The sequence below is a fragment of the Scyliorhinus canicula genome, chromosome 3 (genome assembly GCF_902713615.1).
Source record: "Scyliorhinus canicula chromosome 3, sScyCan1.1, whole genome shotgun sequence".
NCBI classification, from domain to species: Eukaryota; Metazoa; Chordata; class Chondrichthyes; order Carcharhiniformes; family Scyliorhinidae; genus Scyliorhinus; species Scyliorhinus canicula.
The window spans coordinates 225,758,574-225,783,167 of record NC_052148.1 but is presented as its reverse complement, the minus strand read 5'-3'; the positions used below and the strand labels follow the sequence as shown (position 1 = coordinate 225,783,167).

The 24,594-nt window shown below is 45.2% G+C and overlaps 1 protein-coding gene across 1 annotated transcript in view; it reads right to left on the bottom strand.

Moving 5' to 3' along the window:
- Window positions 1–3,697: 3,697 nt before the first annotated feature.
- The window catches only part of rxfp1 (relaxin family peptide receptor 1), a 223,844-nt gene continuing 202,947 nt past the window's right edge, over window positions 3,698–24,594 (bottom strand). Inside the window, exons 18-20 of the mRNA XM_038792304.1 lie at window positions 23,472–23,882; window positions 19,554–19,772; window positions 3,698–4,419 (exon numbers count right to left, since the gene is read on the bottom strand). Coding sequence (XP_038648232.1) covers window positions 4,139–4,419; window positions 19,554–19,772; window positions 23,472–23,882 — 911 coding nt within the window. The 3' untranslated portion in view covers window positions 3,698–4,138. The remainder of the gene's footprint in view (window positions 4,420–19,553; window positions 19,773–23,471; window positions 23,883–24,594) is intronic.

The window sequence follows — 24,594 nt, the reverse complement described above, 5'->3', positions numbered from 1 at the left end:
ACCCAGGTTAATACTCTGGGGACCTAGGTTTGAATCCCCCCATGGCAGGTGGTGAAATTTGAATTCAGTAAGAAGTCTAGAATTAATAGTCTAATGAGGACCATGAAACCATTGTCGATTGTTATAAAAACCCATCTGGTTCACTAATGTGAAATATGCAATCCCTACCTGATCTGGCCTACATGTGATTTCAGATCCACAGCAATATGGTTGACTCAAATGTCTTCTGAAATGGACAAGCCACTCAGTTCAAAACGCAATTAGGGATGGACAATAAATGCTGGCCCAGCCAGTGATGCCCACATCCCATGAATGAATTAAAAGATACTCTAGGATCGATGTCAAATCAACTTGAACCACCTGCATACAGGTTTATGGATAGGTACTGAGTAACATACCCGGCTTGCACTGTCATCACCTCGCCATTTCAGTTTTTGTGACTCCATATGATGCCCAGATTTTGTGATAATAGTGAAACTTGCACATAGAGTGGATTATATCTTACTATAATCCAATCTATGTGGTATTTTCTCATACGGTAAGGAGTGCCTCAATAAGAGGCATAGTTGGCATGGATGTAGCAAGTTGTGAGGATCCAGGCTGGAAGCCCACAGACTAAAGCTCTCTGCAGCCAAAGTAACTACAGCCTAGTGCCAGGCTGCAGTATTGCATTAAGCAGATAACAAGTCCTGCAGTACGACTTCGGGTGGCAGCCATGGTGTGAGTGATCGCACACTGGGAAGCTCCTGCTTGAAGGCATAGAAAAGGGCTCTTTTTACCTGAAATATGGTGCCACTTCGACAGAAAAGTGTAGCTGTAGGTCGGAGGACAGGTTCCTCCCCGGGAATCGTGTGTCTGCTGGTTACCAAACCCGGCAGAAGAAGGTGAAAGACCTAACCAAGGAGTTGGAAGAGACCTTTGGTGCAGCAGCCAGTGGAAGGATGGCCGAGGGGAGAGGGCCAGTGCAGTAGCAACGGCCCAGATGGAAGAATTGAAGGCCTTCATGAAAGAAGAGTTCCGCCAGCAGAGGAAAGAGATGCTTTACAGCTATGTCTAAGTGTCCCCAGGATGCACATCAGAGTTTAAGGCAGCCAGCTGCTTACCACATCCCGTGGCCTTCGATTAACCTAGCGGGTGGGGTTTGGTGCCGGAGGGCCCCTGAGCCCTTGTTGGCGGCACATGCACAGCCATGTCACCCTGTCCCATGCGCTGACTACGAGACGTGGCCTCATCAGACGGGTGGAACTTAGGGGACCTGGTGGCCACCATCCCCCCTCCAAGAGATGGGTCCAGGTTGGCACCCAGCGCCCTCTCCTCCCACTCGATGCCCCTAGAGCCCAAGGTTCACCTTGTGATGGAGGGGCAGCTGGTTTGAGCCTCAGCTGTCCCTGTGTCACCTGGTTCTACCAGTCCTGGCGGCTCCCCAATATCTGCACCATCGTGTTAACATACTCAGTGATGCTCCTCAGTGATTGGCCCATGCCCTGCAATACCTTGACAATGCCCACCTGTGACTGGGACAAACTCCGCAGAGCCTCGTCCATTCCCATTTGAGAGCAGGACATGTCCGATAGAACCTCATCAAGGTCAGCCTGGTACTGGGTCACGTCCCCCAGCAAGTCGGACATTCTGCTGAGGTCCTCAGCCATGGCCGTCACTGACTGCGCCATGCCTTGGACACCTCCATCAATGCTGCTGATGTCATGCACCAGGCTCTCCACTGCGGTCACCACCCTAGCAGTGTTGGCCTCTGTACCATGCATTGCTGGTGATGTCTCCTGCTCCCGTAGCCTCCGGGACTCTTCAGATTGGCTATGGACTTCCTGGAGTGTCACTGACAGCTCACTCTGAAAGTCCCAGCCACTCCCTAATGTTTCCATCACTCCGGGATAGCATGTTCCATTGGCTCAGTATCAGGCTGGGACCCAGGTGGGACCTGGAATCCAGCAGACCTCGTATGTGGTGCTCGCTAGATTGTGCCCTAGAGGTCTGACCACTAACGTTACATAACAAGGTGTGTGTATCTGCACTGTTGGAGGGTGAGGGGGGGGGGGGGGGGGGGGGGGGGTAGCTGTGGCATGTCGATTGTGGCATTCTCGGAGCTCTCCACCGAGGTGATCTCATGGGTGGCAGGGGAGGGGGCCACCCCGAATGGACCAGTGCCGCCGGCTGGAGGACTGTGGCAGAATGGACAGTGGACAGTGGGAGGGAGCGGTCAGTCTGTATGGCAATACCAACTCACGTTTGACAGGTCCTTCTGGTGGGGCCCGGTGGATCCTCACCTCTGCGGTGTGCGCCATCCTCTGCATTGATGACCGCTCTGTCCTCGGTCACCACCGTAACCTCCAGTGCCGTTCCTGGTAGGTAGTGAGTATTCTGATGTCCAGCACCCCTCCTCAGTCTGGGCTCTCTCTCGGTGATTGTGCGAGAGCGTCCCTTGTGGAGACACAGAGAAGGCATCGTTGGCCACACACGTGTTTCACAGTGGTGGGGGGAAGGGGTGTGGTGGACGGTGGGTTGAGGGCCACATGGAGGGTTGGGGGATGCTTGTGTGGAGGTGGAAAGGTCTCGGCGGATGTGTGTGGGAGGTGAGGCGCGTTGATGTCAACTCACCCGTGCTGCCTGGTATAGGTTGTTGACCTTGTTGCACTGGAGGCCAATCCTCTTTGTCACGCATCCCGAGCTGACGGCCTCTGCCACTTCGTCCCAGGCTGCCCTTTAGCTCACCCTCCAGGACCCTCGGGGGAACAAGACATCCCTCCTGGCTTCATTGCATTTAAGGGCCTCCCCAGATCTGTATCCCCGAATCGTGGGGCCAGTCGTCCCAACGCCATGGCTGTGAGCTGAGTGGGATTGGCTGTGCAAGTGCTGTTAAAGTGCTGCTCAACCTTGTTCAGGGGGTGGGGGGGTAATGATAAAAACATGGTGATTCCTAGCAGGTACTGCCAAAGCCTGTCTTGGAGGTTCATAGAAAATAATACTGACAGTGCAGAATGAGGCCATTCAACCCATCGAGTCTGCACCAATCCTTTGGATGAGCACTGTACCAATGTCCACCCCGCCCTATTCCCGTAACCCCACAACCTAGGCTGGACACCAAGGGTCAATTTAGCATGGCCAATTCACCTAACCTGCACATCTTTGGACTGGGAGGAAACCAGAGCACCCGGAGGAAACCCACGCAGACACGGGGAGGATGTAAAGACTCCACACAGACAGTGACCCAAGCCGGAATTGAACCTGGGACCCTGAAGCTGTGAAGGAATTGTGCTATCCACAATGCTACCGTGCTGTCCTGTTCTAATCGCAGCCATTCGAAGAGTTTTCTCTGTGAAAAGACCAGAACATTCCCGTATGAAATATTTGACTTTTTTTCATATTGAGAGCATATTGTGAGGGGGGGGGGGGGGGGGGGGGGGGGGGGTTGATATTTATCACCTTCACACATCTCTCATGCTGCTATGTGATCGTGCAGGTTATCCCAACATTGTCAAGGTACTGCAAAACAGATATATGGATGATAACTGACTTTATAAAAATGAGATTTATAGATACAATTATGGATTATACCAGTCGAGCAACATCCAGGAAAGGAATATGTGGAGTAATAACTCAAACTGATGAGTGAAAAACCACATTGAAGTAACTGCGGCCTCTCTTATGACCAACAATAAGACACATTAAATAGAAACTTGTACTTCATACAAATGGAGAGTTTATTTAAATAGCAAATGATGTATACATATGCATTAAAGCATTGTGCAAAGCCACTGAATCAATTCATTAAAACATGGTTCAAGTCATTTGTTAGTTGTTCTGAGGTAAACATTTGGGAAACATGATGTATGACAGCACATCAAAAAAGCTGTGTTTATTTTTACGTCTTGTATGGAAGATACACCAAATGCATGATAAAGATATGTTTCAAAAATATCAAAAGACAAAATATAATCAAAATTTAAGCTTGCTCCAAAATAAATAAATAAGTTGAAACTTTATTTTTGCTTCAGTCTTGGCAATGCTTTCAGCCCCAGGTCTTCAGCTAAACATGATCACTTTGTGATATGACAGTACCCACCTTGGGCTAAATTTTTGATACAAAATTTTATAAAAGCAGTTTTTATGTAGGAGTTCAGCTTCATGGTGATTCACGGGTCAATGAAATTTCTGAAGGATGTTGTAAAAGTTCACTTTTTCCGACCGCTGGAATGGTCTCTTGCAATGGCCACATTTCCAAAAGGATGAATGTTGGTGCATAGCTTTTCTGGCATCGTTTATTTACGCATCCTCTATTTTTATAGTTGTACCAATATTGTAGTATCATTTCCTTAAAAGGTCGTGTTGTCAGAGTGTAGAGGATTGGGTTTAATGCACTGTTGATAGGCAATATGAATATGACCACCCATGAACTAATGGCACCTGATGGGAAAATGTAAACAAAAACGAGAATCCAAATTCAAAACACATAAAATTACATTCAATTCAATTAGGCCAGGCCCACTGAATGCAATCTTTGTGGGCCTGATAGTGTAAATCCATGTCTTCGTCTCCAATTGGCATAATTACCTGGAACCCCTTACTTCCATCACATGTACAGCAAATTATTAGCAATTTCAAAAATAAGTATAAGTGGCTTTATTCTTGTTATGATTCCAAGTGTGCCTTAAAACAACGTAAAGTAATATTTTGAATATTGTTGAAAAGAGAGGCATGGCCAGCATTTTTTGTCTTAACGCATCAGGACAAATATAGGGATGCTAAATTTCAAACCATTGCAACAATTTATACTACAGAAGAAAAGGGTGCTGATTGGCCAGCAAGTCAACTCTGGTTGGGGCAAATCAAGGTAAAACTGCAAGGAATTAGGCTTCCCAAGCTCCTAGATAATTAAAAACAATAGTATGCTTAAATTAGTTGTGTTTTTATTCATTTCTTATTAAAGTTGTCTTTTCAATGCTGCAGTGGGTGCAAAGCACCAAATTGATAATCAGCATGTTCCATTTCTCTGCAGGAGATCATTGGAAACTAATTCATTTACACTGAAAGGGGCCAGTTTAGCACAGTGGGCTAAAGAGATGACTTGTAATGCAGAACAAGACCAGCAGAGCGGGTTCAATTCCTGTACCGGCCTCCCTGAACAGGTGCCTGAATGTGGTGACTAAGGGATTTTCACAGTAACTTCATTGAAGCCTAGTTTTGACATTAACCAGTTATTAAATTAAGTTATTAAAGCATGCACATAGAAAATCTGATTCCAATATCTTGTAGCAAATAAACCATTTAAATGCACCTTATTCCCTTCCTCTGGCACAATTGTAAAGCAGGTACTTTCACACAAACCCTTGAAGGTGTGAGGATGCTGGTGAGCTTGCCTTCTTGAACTGATGCAGTCTTTGTGGTCCAGGTACGCACAGTGCTGTTTGCAAGGAAGTTTCAATATTTTGACCCAACAATCAAGAAGGAATGGTGATATAGTTCCAAGTCAGGTTGGTGTGTGATTTGGAGGAGCTTTTGCAGGCCATGGTGTTCCCATGCGCCTGCTGCCCTTGTTCTAGGTGAATGAGTTTATGTGTTTGAAAGGGTTGTTGAAGGAGCCTTAGTGAAATGCCGCAGTACATCTTGTGGGTGGTACACACTGCTAGTGCTGTGTGCTGGTGGTGGATTAGGGTGCTGCTTAAGTGGCCTGCTTTGTCGTGAATAGGGTTGAGATTGTTGAGTGTTGTTGGAGGTGCATCCATCCAGACAAAAGGAGAGTAGATTGTCAGGAGGTGAGTTACATACCACAGGATTTCCAGTCTTTGTAGCCACAGCATTTAAATGCCTGTTTTGGTTGGGTTTCTGGTCAACAGAACCCCGGGATGTTGATGGTGGGGAACCCGGCTATGATAATGCCATTGGATGTCAAGAGGAGAGGTGTAGGTTCTCTTTTGTTGACAAGTGTGGCAAGAACGTGACTTGCTGCTTATCAGCTCAAACCGGAATGTTATTCAGGTCTTGCTGCATGGGGGCATGGGCTGTTTCAGTGTCTGAGGTGTTGTGAACAATACTGAACGCTGTGCAATCATCAGTGTACCTTCCCACTTGCTGGCCTTATGTTGGAAGGAAGGTCCTTGATGAAACAGCTTAGATGTTTGCAATTAGGACACTACATTGAGGTGATGTCTTGGGACTGAGCTGATTGGCCTCCAAAACCCACAACCACCTACGAGGTATAGCTTCAACCAGTGGAAACTTTCCCCCAATTCCTATTGATGCCAATTCATGCAAGGGCTCCTCAATGCCACATTTTGTCAAATGTTGCCCATTCCCTTACTATTGAGCCAATCCGTCTCCTGGGCAAATGTCTATGATTGATCATTCACAACCAACACCTGCATCATCAATGACAGGCTATTTCTACCTTGCATGATAACGCTCCACTTCCACCTTGTGCATCAGTTTATCAACTGTTGGATCCCTCATGCATACTTTTCTTACCTCTAGACGTGATTATTCCAATGTACCCCTGGTTAATATTCCATTATTTCAAAACTCTACTGCCTATGTCTGAACTCACACTAAGTCCTGCTTAATCATGTCCCCTGTGTTTGCTGATTTAAGTTGGCTCCCCGTCAAGCATTGTCTTCATTTTAAAATCCCTTCATGGTCTTGCCAATTCTACCTCGGGGTGGAGGGCTTGCGTGGTCGGCGACGGGACCTGGCCATTGGGTCACCTGCTCAAAATGGTGGCACAATAGTGGGATTCCCTCTGGAAATCCCTCCTGACTTGTGCTCCCAGTGGGAGCGCAAATTGTAATAAGAACATAAGAACTAGGAGCAGGAGTAGGCCATCTGGCCCCTCGAGCCTGCTCCGCCATTCAATGAGATCATGGCTGATCTTTTGTGGACTCAGCTCCACTTTCCGGCCCAAACACCATAACCCTTAATCCCTTTTTTCTTCAAAAAACTATCTATCTTTACCTTAAAAACATTTAATGAAGGAGCCTCAACTGCTTCACTGGGCAAGGAATTCCATAGATTCACAACCCTTTGGGTGAAGAAGTTTCTCCTAAACTCAGTCCTAATGTTCTTTAATTGGTCTGACGTTGAATCTTGATATTTTAATGTGAACAAAGAACATTAGACTTTGTTTTATAAACAAAATTATTTATTACTAGCACTACACTAATGAATTATGAAAATGTCTAAGATTAATACAGTTGGAAATAATGGTTTAACACTAATTTACACTAAGATACTACACAGCTACTCTAATATGCAACTGCTACAAACTCCTTATTAACTCCTTCTCCTGGATCACATGGGGCGGGATTCTCCAACCCCCCGCCAGGTCGGAGAATCGCCGGGGGTCAGCGTGAATCCCACCCTCGCCGTCCTGCAAATTCTCCAGCCCCCCAAAAATTGGCCTGGCGTGAGTCGAGCCGCCCGCCTTGGAGAATGGCGGGGTTCAGCGTGACTCAATGGGCCCCAGGGCTGCCCGAATTCACCGGCCCACGATGGGCCGAAGTCCCACCCGTCTTTTGCCAGACCCGCCGGCGTAAATTGGAGTAGGTCCTTACCGGCGGGACCTGGCGGCGCGGGCAGCCTCCGGGGTTCGTGGGGGAGCGCGGGGTGATCTGGCTCCGGGAGGTGCCCTCACAGTGGCCTGGCCCGCGATTGGGGCCCACGGATCCGTGGGCGGGCCTATGTCGTGGGGGCATTCTATCCTTCCACATCGGAGGCTGTACTGGTCCGCCAGTCCCGGTGCGGAAGCGAAGCCCTCTGCGCATGCGCGGGGATGATGCCAGCACACACTGGTGCTCCTGCGCATGCGCCAACTCGCATCGGCCGGCGGAGGCCCTTCGGCACCAGTTGGCGTGGCGCCAAGCCCCTTTCCCACCGGCCGGCGGGGCACAAACCACTCCGGGGCGGGCCTAGCCCTTGAAGCCGCTGATGACAAGGTCCCGTCACTGGCCACCCAAGGTGAGAATGACAAAGGAGTTGGGACCTGCCTGTCTTATGACTTTGGCAATCATGGACCATCCTTGAGCTGTCTCAACCCTGACTTATCACCTGGTCCAAACTGTCCAACATTCTGCTGGAGCGGGTGTAGTAGTGTGTTTGTTTCTGCTTTTGAGCAACGATTTTTCGCATTATGGGCTTATTACAGATTTCTTTCAGGAATGCTGGGAAGTGTTGTCCGCAGCTTCCTACCCATTAGCAGTTGAGCTGGAGCTAATCCACTGCTCAGTGGTGTGGTACGATACACCAACAGGGCTAGATATAGGTCACTGTGTGAAGCAATGGCCTCCTTGAGCAGAGTCTTAGTAATGTGGACCCCTTTTTCTGCTTGTTCATTCGATTGAGGGTAGTGCAGACTGGAAGTGACATGCTTGAAATCATATCCCTCAGCGAAATCCTGCCACTCCCAACTGTCAAAGCATGGGACCGTTGTCGCTCATAACAATGTGCGGTATGCCATGACGCGCAAAATGCTCTTTTGCACATCGGATCACGCTATCACTGCTGGAATTCGGTAGTTTCATTACCTCCAGGTAGTTTGAGTAGTAATCAATTAGCCGTATATATCCAGTGCCATCCAGGTAAGAAAGATCAACCCCAACCTTCATCCATGGTTTATCAACTAACTCACTTTCAGTCTTGGGTTGCTTGTGTTGATGGTTCTGATATCTTTGCCATGCTCACAGTGTTTCACTGATCGTTGAATCTCCTGATTGATCCCTGGCCAATAAACTGATTCTCTGGCCCGCCTCTTGCAGTTCTCAATCCCCAAGAGCCCTTCGTGAATCTGCACGAGGATCATGTTCCGTAACGATTGTGGAATAACTATTCTCTTTTTTCTGAGCACAAAGCCACTGGTGTAGCTCAGTTTGTGCCTGACGTTCCAGAACTTGGAGCATAAGTCTGTCGGTCATCCCAATCTCATGCTGCACTACCTTCTGCAAGGTTTCATCTTTCTCTGTCTCAGCCTTTATCAATTTGGACTTGTTGTCTGATACAGGTAGGATTTTCATCACCAGATCGGCCTGTCCCTGTAATATTTCAGAGATGTCTGTCCGCTTCTTATTGTCAGTAGTGCATCCATAACCACTATGTATTTGCCCTACAAATACACTAGATTGAAGTCGTATCTCTGTAGCTTCATGATTAGCCTCTGGATTCGAGGTGTCATCTCACTTAGGTTCTTTCAAATGATGGACACTAGTGGCCTATGATCGGTCTCTACAGTGAACGTTGGCAGACTGTAAACGTAATTGTAGAATTTTTCAATTCCCACCACTAGTCCGAGACATTCTTTCGTGATTTGGGCATGCCATTTGTCGGTTTCTGTCATTGCCCTGGATACGTATGCTTGCCATGTCTTGTCAGTATTTTCTTGTAGCAAACTGCTCCTAGCCCATTCTGGCTGGCATCAGTCAATATCTTTGTGTTCTTTGCTGGGTCAAAGAATGCTAAAACCTGTCAAAGCATTTATCAGGTTAGACCTTCCTACTTAAATTCCTGAAGTGCACTGATTTGAAGGCTAAGTTGGGGATGAATTTTCCCACAAAATTCACCATTCAAGCATACATAGTATCGTTTTCTTGTCATATGGTCGAGGAATGCTGATAATGGCTTTTAGCTTCTCAGGATCCGGCTGTACTCCTTGTGATAATCATTTATCTCCTAAAAAGGTGATCTCTTTGACCCCGAACTGGCACTTGTCTTTTTTGAGCTTGAGCCCGTACTGCTCAATCCTGTGCATGACTTGTCGTAGTCTTTCGTCGTGCTCTGCCATGTTTGATGCCCGGATGACTATGCCATAGATATGAACGCGAACTCCAGGAAAGTTCCATCGCTCAGTGGAAAATCTTTGATGCAGAGATGACGCCAAACAGCATTCTTAAAAAACAGTACCGCCCGAGCGGTGCGTTAAAGATGAACAAACGGGTGTTGTCCTTGTCCACTATCAGCAAACGGGTGTTGTCCTCGTCCAATTTCAACTGCCAGAATCCCCTGGAAGCATCAAGTTTCCTAAAAACTGTAGCATTTTTCATTTCACAGGTAAACTTTCTTTTGGGGATCTGGTAGTGTTCCCATTTTATGTTTTTGTTCAGATCCTTGGGATCTATGCAAATGCACAACTCTCCGTTCTGCTTCTTCACTCACACCATTGAGCTAACCCAGTCAGTTGGCTATTCCACTTTCTCTATGAGGCCTAACCTCTGCATCTTATCAAGCTCAGTCCTGAGGCATTCTCTAAGTGGCGCAGGCACTCTTCTGGGCAGGTGAATAACTGGACATGCATTATTCTTGAGCTGGATTTTGTATTGGAATGGCAACAATCCACTTCCCTGGAATACTTGGGGAAATCTCTGTATTATTTCCTCAATGGCAACACAGTGTGGTTGTTGTACCACGCTGTAGATACGCTTCACCAGTTGTAACTGCTCGCAGGCATCTGTGCCCAATAACAATGTTTTAGATGATTGAACTATTATGAACTTGATTAAATATTTCTTCCTCTTAACTTCCATCGGTAGGTTACAAGCACCTCGAGTCGTAATATTTTTCCCATTATAGTCGCTCAGGATGCAATCTGTGTATTGGATATTCGGTTTTATTTTCAACTTCAGCAAATTGGTTTTGTTAGTCAAGTTTGTGCGAGCTCCGGTGTCTAACTTTACTTTTCCAATATCTTGTTTATTTTGAGCGGTGTAGTCGACTCATCTGCTGTTTTCACCATCTGAATGTTTAGTGCTCTTTGTCGTCCAGCGGTTTCATTAATTACGTTCACATAGACAGAACCTTCAAGGCCAATTGGTTCATCATTAGTTTCATGTTGCCTGTTCAAGGCTGCACTTTGTATAATTGATGAATCGCTACTTTTTGTAGCCTTGGCTATTATATTCACGCACTTTGATTACTGTCTTCTTTCATTGAACAGGCATTGCTGTGCAAAGTGATTTTTTTTCTGGCACATCTGGTTTTGCCGAATGTAGGGCATTTTCTCAGACCATGCATCCTGCTGCTCCTCCGGCATAAAATGGTGCACTCCGAAATGTGTTTTAAATGGCTGCTGCTTGGATCATGCTTCTGATTTTGCTGTGACACAGCAAAGATGGCACAGTCGCGCTCTCTTTTTTCTGCCACTTTCTCGGGGCTGGATCTCAGTGATCTGCTTTTGTGCTATCTCATTGGTCTTGCAGATTTTAATGGCATCTACTAATTTTAAATTGTTTTCCCTCAGCAATTGCTCGCATAATTCCTCACATTGTAAACCGTGTACGGTTTGGTCTTTTCTGAATGACTCATGAAAGTCTGTAAAATTGCAGGATTGCGCTTTGCTACGAATATCCGTGACAAAACAGTCAAATGTTTCGCCCAATTTTGATGTCTCACCCTGAAGATTTAACGCTCGAATGTTTCGTTATTTTGAGGACAGCAAAAGTTATCAAACTGCTCTATTGTCTTCAGGTAGATCTTCTTGTCTTCCTCTGAGGCAAATTGAAAGGTATTGTACAAATCAATTGCTTGGGGACTGGCTACTGTCATTAGGAGTACTCTTTTTCTCTCATCTGAAGCTTCTTGGAGACCAAGAATCTGCACGTAACAAGTGAACTGTTGCTTGAAAGCACGCCAGTTCACATCGACACTACCAGTCGTGAAAAGTTGGCTGGGAGTCTTCAATGCTTCCATCTCACTTCAACGATCCTGGTAGTATTTTATTTTACAGCCGATTTTCTCTGAGTCTCCAATTATTCTCTTGTGTCTACTTGACGTACCTAACTTTTCCTAACTTCTCTTTCGACATCCACTTCTAGGTACCATGTAATATTCTTTGATTGGGCTGGTGTCGAATCTTGATATTGTAATGTGAATAAAGAACATTTGTTACTAACTCTACACTAACGCATTACTAAAATGTCGAAGATTAATACAGTCGGAAATAATGGTTTAACACTAATTTACACTAAGATTCTATAGAGGGGCAGTACGGTGGTGCAGTGGTTAGCACTGCTGCCTCATGGCACCGTCCCAGGTTCGATCCCGGCCCCGGTTCACTGTCCGTGTGGAGTTTGCACATTCTCTCCGTGTTTCCATGGGTTTTGCCCCACAACCCAAAGATGTGCAGGGTAGGTGGATTGGCCACAATAAATTGCCCCTTAATTGGAAAAAATGAATTGGGTACTCTAAATTTATTTAAAAAAAAGATATTACAAAGCTACTCTAATATGTGACTGCTACAAACTCCTTGCTAACACCTTCTTCTGGAACACATGGTGTGTCCGGGTCACATGCCTGCACACTCACACCACCTGTTGGTCGGATGCTGGAACTACAGCAGTTATACATATATTATTATTTACATGCAGATGATAATGCAGATGACAATCTATTTATCATTACACAAATCAATAGCAATTCAACTCTAGCAGAAGAACACAGTCTCCCAAATGGAGAAGCCTGGCCCTTATTATTAAAACCTTAATGCTATTCAAACATTATTGCTATTAGAGTATTTGAATTAACAACACTTCACTGGTTGCTACTTATTTCCCCTTTTCAGCACCTTGAAGTTAGAGATTCAGGTGATCTGGAGGCCTTTTCACCCTTTCAGACGTTGTGTGGCAGGCTCTGTTAGGTTCCTGTTCTTATTATGAACTTGGAGCTTGGACTGACTTTCATTCTCTTCTTTTGTTGCGTAATATTGATCCATGCCCAGTTAGTTTGGCTGTTGTATTGATCCATGGTTGCTGTTACTCTTGATTGTTTCTTGTGAGGTGGATGAAGAAGGAAGAAACAGCGAGACATCTGGGTAGAAATTGTCCCATTGGGCAGATGCAGCATGGGTTCATGAAAGGCAGGTCATGTTTGACTAATTTAGTGGAATTCTGTGAGGACAGAACGAGCGCAGTGGACAATGGGGAACCAGTGGATTTGGTGTATCTGGATTTGCAGAAGGCATTCGACAAGTTGCCACGCAAAAGGCTGCTGCATAAGATAAAGGTGCATGGCATTGCAGATAATGTATTAGCATGGATAGAGGATTGGTTAACTGATAGAAAGCAAAGAGTGGGGATAAAAAGGTGTTTTTCTCATTGGCAATCAGTAGCTAGTGGTGTGCGTCAGAGATCAGTGTTGTGACTACAATTGTTCACCATTTACATAGATGATCTAGAGTTGGGGACCAAGTGTAATGTGTCAAAGTTCGCAGGTGACACTATGATGAGTGGTAAAGCGAAAAGTGTTGAGAGGACACTGAAAGTCTGCAGAGGGATATAGATAGTTTAAATGTGGGCAAGAGTCTGGTAGATGGAGTTCATTGTTGATAAATGTGAGGTCATCAATTTTGGTAGGAGTAACAGCAAAATGGACTATTATTTAATTGTTAAAAAATTGCAGCCTGCTGTTGTGCAGAGGGACCTGTGTGTCCTTGTGCGTAAATTGCAAAATGTTGGTTTACAGGTGCAGCAGGTGATTAAGAAGGCAAATGGAATTGTGTTCTTCATGGCTAGAGGGATGGTGTTTAAAAACAGGGAGGTTATGTTGCAGCTGTAAAGGGTGCTGGTGAGTCCACACCTGGATTACTGTTTACAGTTTTCGTCTCCTTACTTGAGAAAGGATCTACTGGCACTGGAGGGTGTGCAGAGGAAATTCACTAGGTTGATTCTGGAGTTGAGAGGATTGACTTATGAAGAGAGACTAAGTAACCTGGGACTATACTCATTGGAATTTAGAAGAATGAGGCGGATCTTAGAGAAACATATAAAATCATGAAGGGAATAGATAGGATAGAAGCATAGACATAGAACAGTACAGCACAGAACAGGCCCTTCGGCCCTCGATGTTGTGCCGAGCAATGATCACCCTACTTAAACCCACGTAACCCGTATACCCGTAACCCAACAATCCCCCCATTAACCTTACTCTACGGGCAATTTAGCATGGCCAATCCACCTAACCCACACATCTTTAGACTGTGGGAGGAAACCGGAGCACCGATTGCTAGGGGGCATAGCCTCAAAATAAGGGGGAGCAGATTTAGGACTGTGTTGAGGAGGAACGTCTTCATCCAAAGGGTCACGTATCTGTGGAATTCCCTGCCCAGTGAAGTATTTGAGGCTACCTCGTTAAGTGTTTTTAAGGTAAAGGTAGTTGATTTTTGAACAGTAAAGACATAAAAGGTTACGGTGAGCAGGCAGGTAAGTGGAGCGGAGTCCACAAAAACATCAGCCATGATCCTATTGAATGGGGGGGGTAGGTTCGAGGGACCAGATGGCCTACTCCTGCGCTTACACTCTTATATATTTGCCTCCTTGGCACAACAGATTCTTCTTCTTTCTCAGTGTTGAATATCTTGAAATCCTCTGAGGTGGGGAAAAACGTTCCTGTGGAGAAAAGAAGGTTTAGTGGTTTGTTCACTTCTGTGTTTTGCTGTTGATGATGAGAGACTGGTACCAGGTCGCAGCATTCCTTGGCATTGTGGCAATGTTGGCTGGAAGGTGCAGCTTGTGCACAATAGGTGAAGGGTCGACCAACTGTACCATCATCGTAGTTGTAGGTAGAGGCTATTCAAACTGTTCATCATTCTCTGGTACCTCTTCCACAGGAGGTGTGATGGTAAGTTTGTGGGTGGTAGGTTTGTGGGCGGTAGGTTCTACTGCCCATTGGAGACTTTCTGGAACCTGCAATAATAATGGACAAACCTGCTCCACAAAGAGAGAAGAGTGAAACCTGAGTCTGAATACTCATTAGTGTTTGAGTTCTCAGGACTGTACTGTTCTGACTGGCTAATGACAATGGTAGTCTTGACATCTTCTGCCATCTGGAGGAGATCCAGGTTGATTCAGGTATCCCTGCTCAGGAGAGAGAAAGTCTGGCTATGGATGATGTACATCAGCTCAAAGATCTGTTTGCTGTCCCATGTCGTATTTTCTCTACTGATTGTTTTTTCCTTGGCAGAGTACAGTCCCATTGTGCTATATTTCAAGCTCACATTTTGTAAGCGTGCTTCTGCCATTGTTTTAGAGCCACCTGACACTGTTCAGTGAGAGCTTCTACCTTTGCGCCATTCTATCTTCTTAATTTTCATCTCTTCGTATACCTCTGTGGGAATGTACTGTATTTTAAAGGTTCTTTCCAAATGTGCAATTGTGGCCATGATGTTTTGGCCCTGCCAGTGCATCATTGCTCATGGGCTGGAAAATCCCAGTGAGTTTCCTTTAGCACTTCAGCTTCTTCTTTGTACCAAGAGGCTTCCTCCCAATATTGTGAACATTCTTGAATCTTCGATGACAACTGGTTCATCAGTTCTTTCAGAGTGACATTAAATTCATTTTGTCTTGCTTCGTAATGCTCCAAGAGGCAACCTCGGACATGAAGATCCTTATCGCATGTGAAAGTCTTTCAACAGGCTTTCCTTTTCATTGTGAAGCTCAGGTTTAGTACTTCACCTTGAGTTTTCTTGTAATTTACTTGTAATTAGTCTCATTGAGTTTGTTCTGCTGTTCTGCTATTCAGCTGCACGTGGTATTATTTATTCCATCATGTTGCCGAAGGGTAATCGACTTTAAAAAAAATCTGTTCCTGAAGGACAATTCATCTATCTTTCATCTATTTATTTTCTTGTTCAGCTCTTGTCTTTTTTCTCACTCTGAGAATCAGTGTAAAGCTTTGTCAGTACTGATAACTCCAATGTAGCTTTTTCTGAAGAAGCATTGAACATCTTTTCCAACTCCTCGTGTTTTTCCAGGGGAGCATATTGTTCGTCAAAGAGTCTTTCACGCAATGAGTTCTGTGAGTGCCTTCTTGTCTGCTGTCATGTCTGGCTGTACTTCAGATTGAGTTCTTTCAACTCAGCTTTGAGATGAAAATTCTGTGATTGTACCTCTGCTTTTTCTTGATGAGTTTGTTTCAGGGCTCTTCCCTCATCATTCACTACCAGCTGCTGGTAGTCTTGGAAACTATGTCCATAGCTGGGATTCTCCGACCCCGCCGCCGTGCCGGTCGGGGGCCGTTGAAAGCGGGCCCCCCCCCCCCGGCAATTCTCCAGGCACCGACGGGCTGAGTGGCTGCCGAGTTCGGCCGAGTCCCGCTGGAGTGGGTTACTCAGGTCCCACATGGCGGGACCTGGAAGGTGTGTCTGCGCAGACCGTCCAGGAGGTGGGGCGGAGGGGACCCAACCCCATGGCGGCCGCCACGGTGGCCCTGCCCATGATTGGGCCGTACCGATCGGCGGGCGGGCTGGTTCCGTGGGGGCCTATGTCCCTCCGCGCCAGGCCCCTGCAGGGCTCCGCCATATTGCCCGGGAGATGGCACGGAGACAGGACCCATGCGCAAGCGTGGAATCACGCTGGCCGTTCCACGCATGCGTGGAATCATGCCGGCTGTAGCGCGCATGCGTAAAATCGCGCCGGCCGTTCTGCGCTGGCTGGAGCTGCGGAGACCACTCCGGGCGGACCTAGTCCCCTAGGAAGTGGAGCATTTCTCAATATCGGGGACCGTTGATGCCGGAATGGTTGGCGCCGCTTTTCACACCAGCCTCAGAACTTGGCTGTGGGATTGGAGAATCCCGGCCCATGTCTTTGAAAAGGAAATCATTTAGGGTCTGCTTCGGGCTTCTGCTAAAGTTTTGTGCTTGTCTGGCACCCTCGTGTGGTTTGTTTGGGTGTTGTCTTTTGCCTTTTCATCATTTTGCTGGGGGTTCTATGCTTCTTTTTAAGCTCTGCACACTCCTCCATTTGAAGATTTAAAATTGACTAAGACTCTTAATATTTCATGAAAGCTGACTGATGACTCATTCTTACACCGCATTTGGATTACATAATCAGAAAGTTCACCAATTGAGGATAAAAAGGTATTAATCAGGACTTCTTTTGATTCCTTACTTAGACCTGATGTTCTCCAGTAGTTTAAAAATGCTGCTCTTCAGGACACCCAATTTACCGTTAGGTTTGTCCCGGCAATGAGTCTAAACTGATTTGGTAAGTTGCATTTTTGATACATGGCTGTTTAATATATTTTCTGCAGTTAGAGATTTAAATATTTTTTTTCTTTTAAAATATTTTTATTCTCCTTTTTCACATTTTCTCCCAAATTTACACCCACCAACAATAAACAATAATCAGCAACAAATATGTCAATCCCCATAACAATAACTACGATCCCATCCCCCCAAACACCAAAAATTAGCCCGCATGTTTACATAAACAAATGACAAAAAGGAATCAGGGATTACACATAGTCACCCTTAACACACACACACCCCCTCCCCCGTACCCTCCAACCCACCCCCCCCCAACTAATGTTCGATGTTATCCAGTTCTTGAAAGTGCATAATGAATAATGCCCATGAATTGTAGAACCCTTCCGTCCTTCCCCTCAGTTCAAACTTAACCTTCTCAAGAGTCAAGAATTCCAACAGGTCCCCGCGCCACGCCAGGGCACAGGGTGGAGAGGCTGAGAGGATCTGCCTTCGGGCGATCAATGAGGCGAAGGTCACGATATCTGCCTCCGCCCCCATTTCCAACCTTGGCTAGTCCGACACCCCAAATATGGCCTCCCGGGGACCCAGGTCCAGTTTCATGTGCACCACATTGGAAATTATCCTAAAAACCTCCTTCCAGTAATCCTCTAGCTTTGGACAGGACCAAAACATATGAACGTTATTAGCCCCCCCCCCCCCCCCCCCCCCCCACGCAACGCTCACACACAGCTTCTACTCCTTCAAAGAATTGGCTCATCCTCGCCCTCGTGAGGTGTGCTCTATATACCACCTTCAGCTGTATCAGCCCCAACCTTGCACACGACGTGGAGGCATTTACTCTCCGGAGCACCTCACACCACAACCCCTCCTCAATAACCTCTCCCAGCTCTTCCTCCCACTTTGCTTTGATCCCTTCCAGTGGTGCCTTCTCCTCTTCCAAAATAGCTCCATAAACCGCTGACACTACCCCCTTGTCCAGTCCCCCTGTCGTCAGCACCTGCTCCAGCAATGTGGAGGCCGGCTCCTCCTGGCCTTTTAAGAATGTCTGTGTAGAAACTGTTTTTCCTCTCCTTGTTTTTCTGCAGTTACAGCTTTAAACATCGTAACTCTTTTAGAAATGGTTGTGCAGTAAATTGTTTTTCCTTCAAAATGGTTCCTTCGCTGCGTTTTGTTTTCTCGATCTCCGGTCTTCCCGTGCTTGTCAATTTCAGTGGCCTCCCACTGTGATCGCAGGACATTTAAGAAAATGTATCAATTGTTTAACTTTGTAATAGAAAACTGTTAAACTAATAGTGATTGGCAGTAATATGCTCCTCTGAGCTTTGGAGATCAATTTCAAGAGGATTTTTGCACTATCTTCTGTTTTTATTTAAAACTCTTTTTTAATAATCACTCTACTTGTGGTGCGCACAACATGAAATATCTGGAGATCAGTGTGTGTTTTTGTACAGACACTTGTGTGTAATGGATGGCAGAGATGGAATCTCCAAGCCCATTGTACATGGTGAGTTTGGCAGTAGTTGAATCATCACCTACCACTTCTGTATGCAGATAGATTTCAGCGTGCAAAGGGGAAGGATGTTTGCACCTTCACCAATATCTAGTTTTGCATAAAGGTTATGCTTTCCTACACGTGTGGGCATATAATCTGAATGGTGGCAAAGGTTTCTGTTGGTACCAGAATGTGAATACATTCTTTGATGATCAACATGCTGAATGTCTGATCACATTGTGTATTGATGACCTGGTCATCCTGATCATCTGACTAGACATTTCATAGGTCTTATCTTGACATTGTTTGGTGTACAATTTCTGGGAGTGTATATGAGGCCGCATTGCCCAATTAAGAGGATCCACTCCCTTAAATAAACAAATCGAACAGGTACAGACTCATTTATGTCAATGGAACCCGATAAAAATGCAAGACAAACTAAGACGCCAGGGGAACACCTAAACAGTGGAAGGGGAGGAGAGGGAGGGTGGGGTTATCCGACAAGGGGGTGGGGGGTGGGGGCGTTATTCCGATGTAAATAGACGATGATCTCTTTCTGCAAACTCTATAAAAACTGCAAAAATCTCAATAATCTTTAAAAAAATTTATGTCAATGGAATATTGCTAAATGTTATACCTGGTTTGCATTTAGAATGAGCTATTCCATCTTAGATAATACAAATTACGGTTTAATTAAGTCAATATTTAAAGTTATGCAGCTAGAAAATCACAGTTGAAATGAGGAAAGAAATGGTACAAACATGATGGCCTGTATGACCTCCTACACTGGAACAATTCTGTGATTTTTGTGATATCTTGCGACTAAGGTATTATAACTGAAGGAACGACTTTCCGTAATTATGGAACTTTATAACTTCCAAAAAGGGGAGGTAATGCTGTGAATTCGTGGCATCTTCTGTAAAGTAAACACTGGTGCTAGGATTTCCTCAGGAATTATTTTCCCCCACTTATAAAGTGCATCTGGTCACTGGCACCCTCTGACGCACAGTCCGATTCACTTGGGAGACATAAGGCATGCAGGCAGCTGGAAAAAAATCTTTGTCTTTAAATAAAGAACATTAGATGACCTACCTGGTATTTCTACTTGACGTACAGATAGAATTTTTAATATGAAAATAGGTATCCAACATAGAGCATCTGTGAAGACGATGAAGAAGAAACGCTTGGCAATGGTCACTTCCTTTTTAATGTGGTTGCTGATTCCTGTTGCCATTGTACTCGTGTGATGAATATTGTAAAACATACTCCCATAGGAAAATACTATCACGATGAAAGCGACAAGGTTTAGACCTGCAAAAACAAAACAACATTTTACAAATAGATATATAATAATAAACATTTTTTTCATAATTACCTTTTTCAATCTTCGAATTCCTGACATGGTATTTTTATATTCAACGTAACAAGCCTGGAAACAACTAGATTGTTGAAGCCTTGAAGCTAAGAAAACTTTCTTACTTCCTGTAGGCTTTTGATACTTGAAACAATTGTAAAAAGCACCAAAAGATGAACATTTACAACAACAATCAGAAGAAATCTATCTGCAACTAACCTGCAAGTAATTGATGAACCCTTTTAGTCACACTGGTTCAGTGTCTTTTCTGCTGATTAATGTATGTTCTATTGTGCAAGTTGGTGAGAGCATTGAGCTTGAAAATGCGCTGGTGGTGTTAGATCAGCTGTGCATGCTGATTGATATCATGATCTCCCTGCTCTGCATATTTCTAAGGACAGCACGGTAGCACACGTGGCTAGCACTGTGGCTTCACAGCACCAGGGTCCCAGGTTCGATTCCCCGCTCGGTCACTGTCTGTGCAGAGTCTGTACGTTTTCCCCGTGTCTGCGTGGGTGTGCTCCGGTTTCCTCCCACAGTCCAAAGACATCTAATGCTAAATTGCTATGAGTGTCCAAAAATGTTAGGAGGGGTTATTGGGTTATGGGGATAGGGTGGAAGTGAGGGCTTAAGTGGGTCGGTGCAGATTCAATGTGCCGAATGGCCTCCTTCTGCACGGTATGTTCTATGTATCTATGTAATGAATGTTAACTTCACTCACGCTAATGTCCATGCCAAAATGGCTTCTGGTGTGCTTTGCACCAGAAGCATGTTGTATGTGTCTCAGATGACATTTTGGAACCTTAAGGGCACTCGCAGAACTCAGCTTGTCACCCAAAGACTTAGGAATGCCCTTTATTATCACAGATTCAGAATGTGGATGTTATGCAATTCAACAATAGACCGGCAGTTACAAAAAGCACATCTGGGGGAGTCTCAGGGTTAGCCATGGAAATACCGTCCATTCCACCCTGAATAAGGGCTTGGGGAACTCATGCCTGCTGATGTCAGGTGTAAGTTTCTCTGAACGTTACTACGGAAAGATAATTGATCCCAGATGATATTAATTACCTCCTCCAAAAATCTGGGAAAGGATAGAGGAGGTATATTTATATTGTGTCTTTCAGGTGTGCTTTATAACTAATAAATTGATTTTACGTGTAGTCAGTGCTATTATGTAGGCAATCACATCAGCCAATTTGTACACAGCAAAGTCCCAAAGCATCACTTACGTAAATGACTAGTTATTTTTTCTGATTGAGTGTTATGTAGTGGCTAGGATAAATTGAGAATTTTCCTGTACTTCTTCAAATAGTGTCATGGAATATTTCATTGGGCCAATGTGATCAGTCACATTCCATAAATAGATATCAAAATATATATGAACTTCCTTATGCATATAAATATGCTAAAACTCTCTCCCGCAGTTCATTGATAGAATCTGTTGGAACATTTTCACAGAAAAATATTTGAAAGATCTGAATTGTAGAAGAATGAGGTAAATGAGATTCGTTATCATTATTCCGTATCTTCCATCTAGAGACAAAACTGCATCAAACACTGTGCGGCACGGTAGCACAGTGGTTACCACTGTTGCTTCACAGCGCGAGGGTGCCATGCTCGATTCCCGGCTTGGGTCACTGCCTGCACGTTCTCCCCGTGTCTGCGTGGGTTTCCTCCGGGTGCTCCGGTTTCCTCCCACAAGTCCCGAAAGACGTGCTGTTAGGTAATTTGGACATTCTGAATTCTCCCCCAGTGTACCTGAACAGGTGCTGGAGTGTGGTGACTGGGGAATTTTCACAGTAGCTTCATTGCAATGTTAATGTAAACCGACTTGTGACAATAATAAAGATTACTATTATTATTATTCCCATCTGCAAATGATCTTGTGTTTTAAGATAGTGATCTGTCACTATTAGAAACCTGGGTGAATTTTCTGATTATCAAATGGCCTTTGAGGCTTTCAGAACACATTTATGTTATCTGGATATGTAATCTGCAAGGCTGACACTTTGCTGATGCTGAATGTTAATGGAGGAATCGTATACAACAACACACAATTCTTATATTTACCATTTCCAATATACTAATGCATGGTAATTGTGTTTTAGTTTCATATCTACGGAGAAATGTGCTCCTGGAGCCTCAAATTACATAATATATAACAGAAATAATGACACACCACAAGGATTGCAATGAGGATTTAACCCCCTGTGAGTTCCCCATATTGTAGATTCTCATTCTCAACTGGGCTGCAGGTGGAGCAGAATGGAATTCAGTAGCATGGGCTGAAACTGGAGGATAAATCAATCCAGTCTGTTCTTATGCATCTAGCGGCTGGTCGAGGAGCAGCAAAGACAGGGAAACATTGATATGACCTAGTGTTTGGATAAGGAGGAAAATTGGGGCTTAGGATGGGGAAAAAAATCAAAATAGGGGAGGGGCAAGCTTTAAAAATTAAAAATAAGCATGAGACTTGCAGAAATAAAACAACTTGGGCGGGATTCTCCAACCTACCGCCAGGTCGGAGAATCCCCGGGGACAGCACAAATCCCGCCCCGCCTCCCCGACGGCGGCTGCCGTATTCTCCAGCGCCGTTTTTCCGATGGAGGCACCATGGTGGCCTGGCCTGCGATCGGGGCCCACCGGTCTGCGGGCGGGCCTGTGCCATGGGGGCACTCCTTCCTTTCGCGTCGACCCTGTAGGGCTCTGCCATGGCCGCTGTGAGAACAGGCCGGTCCTTTGGCACATGCACAAACTCGCGCAGTCCCTTCGGCGCTGGCTGGGGTGGCGCCAACCCCACCGGCGTCCATCCAGCCCCCGAGACAGGTGAGAATTCCTCACCTTGGGGGCCCGTTGACGCCGGAGTGGTTGGCGCCGGTTTTCCCGCCGGTGTGGGGACTTAGTCCCCGGAAAGGAGAACCCCGGCCCTTTTGTTCTTATTAGAAAAAAAACATTGAACTTGGGGGAGTTGCAACATTTCATTTTCTATCTTTTTTCACTCCTCTCCTGAAAATACTGACTGATGCTAGGGTACAGTTACATGGGTGTTTGCAGTTCTTTGGTGCCTCACTAAAGGCCATTTGATGTGCGTGAATCTAGACATTAAGCATGCTACTTCATGGAATGTGGGCGCTTAACAGCCAAGAATAATTATCTCCTCATACAGTGTCTTACATCACAGGGCTCAATGAATAGCAACCCGGATTGGAAAAACTGAGTTTTTCCTCCTGAGCCACGACAGTCCTCGCCCCCCCCCCCCCAAACTACAGTCCTCCCCGTCCCCCTACAGTTCTCCCCCCACAGTCCTCCCCCTTACAGTCCTCCCCCCCCCACAGTTCTCCCCCCTACAGTCCTCCCCCCCTACAGTCCTCCCCCCCCACAGTCCTCCTCCCTCCCCTAAAGTCCTCCCCCCTTACAGTCCTCCCCCTTCCCCTACAGTCCTCTCCCCTACTGTTCCCCCCCCCCCCCCCCCTCCCCCACACACACACACTTTAGATAACGCAACAAAACCCTATACTTTCTGTTAGGTATGCCTTTGCCCATATGATTAGCAATGAAGCTATAGATTTAGTTTTCTACACAAATAAATTTGCCACTACATTTGATATTGAAAATCATAAGAGTTAGGTCCAACAAATAATCGACAAACTTACCAAGAAAAATGACAGCTGAATACGCTTGTGCTCCATCAGTCTCCAGCTGTTCTGAAAGCAATGGAAAGCACACTCCATTTCTGCCATAGTAATTCTTAAAGAAGTCGCTATTCATCAGGGGAATGAATGCAATGACAAACCCCACAAACCAAATAAATATCAAAATAGAAACTGTCCTGCATTTTCCTGGCTTCAAGTTGCTGAATGGATAAACAATGCAGAGATACTTTTCTAAAGTCAGGAAAGATAAAAGTAGTACAGACACTTCTGTTGAGAGCATTGCTAAAGATCCAGTTATCCGACATTGCATGCTGTCCATCCACATCTGAGCATGTCTATTGTACTCGCCACGGTATCTTAGGTCATATGATCCAATCACCAAAAGATATATTCCCATCAGGCAGTCTGCACCTAGAGGGAACATAAACATCAATTAGTCAAGTCTGTAAAAAGACATGAATGTCAGCTGGGATAGCAGAGTGCCAGCTATAGCTCAGTTGGTAGCACTCTTGCCTCTGAGTCAGGAGGATGTGGGCTTTTGGTCCCACTCCAGGAATTGAGCATAAAAATCTAGGTTGATACTCCAGTGTGGAAGGTGAAATGGAATATGTCCCCTCCAAGGAAGGCACTGCCCTCCAGTACAAAGGAACAGAAACTTGCCTTGGATTTCTCAATATCTTGGATTGAAGACATTCAAACATGGTGAATTTTTTTTGGCACCAACCAGACATCCAGCTGAACAAAAGTAAAAATGTTTTTTTAGTACTTAATTCTCCAATATTTCCATGGAAAACTAAAAAAACAGCTCCATGAAGGAATATTTAATGATGGTACACACGTGAGCTTCAAATGGGGAATTCTTCAACAAATGTAAGTTTATGAATTGTAATATTTGTATTTATGACTATCAGCCATTAGATTCAACTAGTTATTATTAACTTGATCTATCCTCCCATCTCTCAATAGATGACAAATTTACAAAATGTATGTATCTCTGCATTAACATAATATGATTCTTTGCACATCTGGACAGCTGACGTTACCTGCTCTGTAACGGTGAATTGAAACTGAATTCAGTTTTTTCCTATCGGGGCATCAGAGGCAGAGTCATTACTGTTGTATT